General features: G+C 37.3%; 1 protein-coding gene across 1 annotated transcript in view; it reads left to right on the top strand.

Moving 5' to 3' along the window:
• Positions 1–752: 752 nt before the first annotated feature.
• BEGAIN (brain-enriched guanylate kinase-associated) overlaps positions 753–4,393 on the top strand; it is a gene marked incomplete at its 5' end in the record, with an annotated part of 73,602 nt that continues 69,961 nt past the window's right edge. The window contains one exon of the mRNA XM_010135917.1: positions 753–842. Coding sequence (XP_010134219.1) covers positions 753–842 — 90 coding nt within the window. The remainder of the gene's footprint in view (positions 843–4,393) is intronic.

Below are 4,393 nucleotides of genomic sequence, written 5' to 3'. Positions count from 1 at the left end.
TAAAAACCTTACTCAGGTTTTACTCAGGAAAAACCTTTGACTTGAGTGAGAATTTGCTTGACTAAGGACTGAAAAGCGTTTTGAATCTTACCAGCACTGCAATGTTGGGCAACAGTTCTCATTGCTAATTTGCCTGCCTCGCTGGCCTTCTCTTGGGCTCTGGATCTGCTTTTCCTTTGTGTTATTCATAGCTTATAATGCTAGCTCAGATTGTCTCTCTTTGTGCTTTTCATTTCCAGCAAATATTTTGCAGCTATTGTTCTGCTGCTGGTAAACGAACATGGAATCTCGTATGTGGAACTTGAACCTCAGCCCAGATTTAATTAACGCTGTTAAACATGTTCTCACTATGGTGCTCAGAAGGAATTTGCTGACCTGCTTTCAACGAAGCACAATTTGTGTAAACTGATGATTTTGTTATGCAAAAATATAGGCGCTCAATTCACAAATCTTAAGACCAAATGCTTCTCCGGTATAACAGATGGAGTAGCACTCCTTTACAGCCATCGTAAGGTCAATTATAAATACTTATTCTGACCTGCAATAGTCATACAAGAAAATCACTAAATGTGTGTGCTGTAACATCACTTGGTTTTGTAGTTTTAATACTGCTTTAAAGTAAGATATCCTGAATAATAATTAGTACCAAATTATGCCATAGCCTACTAATATGCAGCAAATCTAGCTAGGTTATCACTCGTATGTCTTATGAGCCATACCTAGCCATGGTTTATCCTCTATTCATGCTGCAGGGTACGAAATTCCTGGGTGCCAACCTGCCTATGGCAACCTAGAATTCTCCAGGGCAGGCTCGCAAAATCTTCACCTACTCTCTGGGACAGGTAACTAATAAGTGATGTTTTGTGAAGTTATGCTTTCTTTCTAACTTTCTGATGTCCATAAAATTGTTTCATTTCTTCACGTCAGTCTGTAGTCTCTCATCGTTCAGTTGTACTATGTTTTCCTGAACTAGGGGAATAACAACAGATCTGTTTATTATAGTACTCTAGATGCTTGCCTCAGCCAAGTCTCTAATAATCGTTACTAACGTGTATAAAAACTGAAAGTAGTTTAAGAAGCTGCAAAACCCACAGCTGCCTACTACCAGTTAATATTTTTTTCTGCTGGAATAGTTTTTATAATGCAGATGCATTGCATTTCATCCTTGATGCCACAGTTATCTGGGCAGTTCACCCACCTGTCTTAATTCCTGGTATGTATATACTCTCGCTCCTTTATCAGGTTTACATTAATCTTCAGTCTCCCGAAGTGAGGATTTTTTCAATGCTATAGTACAGATTTTGAAAGGATGGAGGAGTTATAGCTGATTCTACTTTATATTCCTATGCAGCCCATAAGTTTAAGTAATGATTCATTTTTTCATATTTTGCTTAGATTCTCTTCTACTTTTCTCCCGAATATACTCTTTGTTCTTTGTTGCTTGGCTTTGTTTCAAGTGATAGGTATGTAGAAAAAATGTCATTTACTGATCCTGCTTTCAATGACGTATGAAACATTGAAATATATTTCAAAGCAGGAAATTAATAAGATCAGAAAAATAAAGACAGGCTAAGTTTCAGATTGCCTTCTTGCAGTCTATTGATTTTCTTTGAATAATGTGTGTGAATTTTCATTTTAAGATTGCTGCTAGGAAAGACATAAGTGAGATTCTTTTGGTATTTTTTGGCATGGTCAACCCTCTGTGGAATCAGAAACACAAAAGTGGTTTGAATTCCTGTTTTTCGGTCCCCTGGGGCTCTGCACATGCACTCTACTCTCACCTGAGTTTAGATGAGCTTGATGCAAACATAGCTTTGCTCCGCTGCTTGTCCTTGTTAAATCCTGGAGATGACCAGTGAAGCAAAATGTAATCGGGGCATATAAAACTGGATTTTTTCAAAATGTTTGACACAGATTGCAGTTTGATTGAATACATGGAAGTCTTTTTAAATAAATAAACAAATAAATAAATATCACACAGAGTTTGATATTATGTGGTGGTTTTACATGGATGCTTATGTGGAAGATCAGAGTCTTGGGATGACATTTAGTAGCCTTTCTGTAGGGCTCTCTAAAAAAAAAAAAAAAACAAACAAAAAACCACCTCTTTTCCTACTGTCACTGTCCACTTGTAGTTCTTACTTTCCAAAGAAAACAAGCTTACTTTTGTGGAGGAGAATACCATAATTTATCTCCAAGGATACCAAAGCTTAAAATGAACAAATCCAGGATCTAACTCAGGCTATTTAGCCATTTTGTTAAAAAAAAATAAACAGCAATTGAAAGATAATTTTCATTTCCCTCCCTGCTTTTTAAAAAGCTTACATGGAACTACATTTTTAGAGAGATTTTAGTATTTCCTGAAAGCTTGCTTGTTTCTTTCCTGTTGATTAACTCACATTTTAATCACACTGTTTCAACAAATCTGGATTTTTTTAAATTATCTGGAAACTTACTTCCCAATTATATTGAAAAACATCAGCTTGCTAAGAGAACTGAAAAAAAAAAACCATTTGTTTGTGAAAATGAAAGATAGTGAGTGTGACAACTATCAGTGCTTACAAAATGAGGATAGATTCTATTTTATCCAGCCTGGTGAATCTTAACCTTTAGAAAAATTAATGAGAAAACTATAAAACTTTCAGCAAGAGAGTTAAAAAAAAAAACAAGTTTCAATTCACCCATAATGCTAAAGCAGTTCAGTTCAACTAAAGAATCTCAGCTATAAGACAAAAAAAAAAAAAAGTGTCCTGTGTCTAGGTAATCCATATCTTGGGGCACAAGAGGAATTTTGGGGAAAGTCTGTACCAGTGAAGCTGCTTCCTCACTCTGCATCATTCTTTGGGGTGCTACATCTGCAGGGCAGGTGGAAGCAGAGGGCTCCTAGGTCCCTGCTGAAAAAGCACAGTGTGTATTGAAAATATCTCTTCAAATTAACACCTTCTGCCTGATTGGGTCCTTCCACACTTGCAGAAAACTCCTTCATTTACTGGCTCATCCGAAAACTACAGAGGAGCTAATGCCAAGGTGCTGGACTGCTAACAGGAGTTTGGAGAAATGCAGCCCTGTTCCCTCTCCTTCCCCATACACCCACAAAAAAAGTGACAAAACAGTCTTACACTGAAAAGCTACTTCAGCTAAGGGAGCAGGATAAAATAGACTTGACTGAACTAATAAATCATGAGATTAGGTTGGAAGGAAGTTTGTACGAAATGACACCACAACATGCTGAGAGCTGGGGAACTTGCTAGAGGTGAACTCATTTATACTCTTGCAGGGTAGACTTCTCAGTTAACAAGTCCTAAAATAGTGTGCTGCAGCGTATAAAACAAGGTAAGGCTCAAAATAATTAGCCAAAGATGACAGATGGCAATTCCTTACTCTTTTTTTCCTTCTCTTCCTTTGCTGTAAAATCAAGTTGATCAAAGAGCTGAGGATCATTTGTTATTGTAGGAAAACTAAAAATATCTTGAAAAATTCAGGCAAAATAAGTTCATTCAGATAACAGCCAGTAGCTCTCATTGTTCCTGTTCAACATCTCAAACACGAGTCTGAGAGTAGTACGAGTTTCCCTCAGAATCTGAATTACAAGTTTACATCTGAGAATTTGAGCGTGTCCATGCTAAGCCATATTATTTAATCACTTCATTGCATCAATTTATTAATTTCTTTAATTGTTTGCTTGTGTTAAGAAACCGGTGATCTATTCTGCTGCCAGAAAACCTTCCATAAAGTCCCTAGAGCTCACCTCTGCAGTATGCCACTTTCGTAGTGTCATACTGCTGTGTGCGATGAGGGAACTAAATGATAAAGAACAAAGACTGCAGTAGAACTGACTGTACTGAAGGCTGCTGAAAGTGTCTGAGGTGTCAGTGCTGTGCTCACTCTAAGCAGCAGCTTTAATAATAATATCTAGCAAGCACTGGAACTTTTTTTAAAGGCAAGCACCTATGGATTCAAGTTAGAGATACAACAGGAGCTTCTGTCTTGTAGGATTCCTGTCATATAAGAGGATCAGAACACAACCGTGACCAAATATAATTAAAAGGAAAATTCAGTAATTTACTCAAAGAAGGTAGTACACACCACTTACAAAGGAAAAAAGCAGTGGTATCTGCAGTTCTTCCTCCTCCCGTTCCCAGCAGTAATTCTGTCTGACTGGTCCTGAAGCCAAAAGAGCATATTTAATTTTTTCAATTGCTTAGTATAACCTTCCTGATGAGAAGTGCTACCAAAATGAGTCCCTTGAGCCAGACAAAGATGAATTTCAAATCAGAGGAAAGAGAAAATACTGGGAAAGGAAGGAAATAGCTAAGGTGAGAACAGAGATGATAACCTCTGACCATCAGCCCGTATCTGGATGCTTTATACCAAATGAAACAGGAAAAAATTT

This window comes from Buceros rhinoceros, unplaced genomic scaffold, assembly GCF_000710305.1.
Source record: "Buceros rhinoceros silvestris isolate BGI_N320 unplaced genomic scaffold, ASM71030v1 scaffold9745, whole genome shotgun sequence".
NCBI classification, from domain to species: Eukaryota; Metazoa; Chordata; class Aves; order Bucerotiformes; family Bucerotidae; genus Buceros; species Buceros rhinoceros.
The sequence above is the reverse complement of the archived record's forward strand: the minus strand, read 5'-3'. Positions and strand labels throughout refer to the sequence as shown.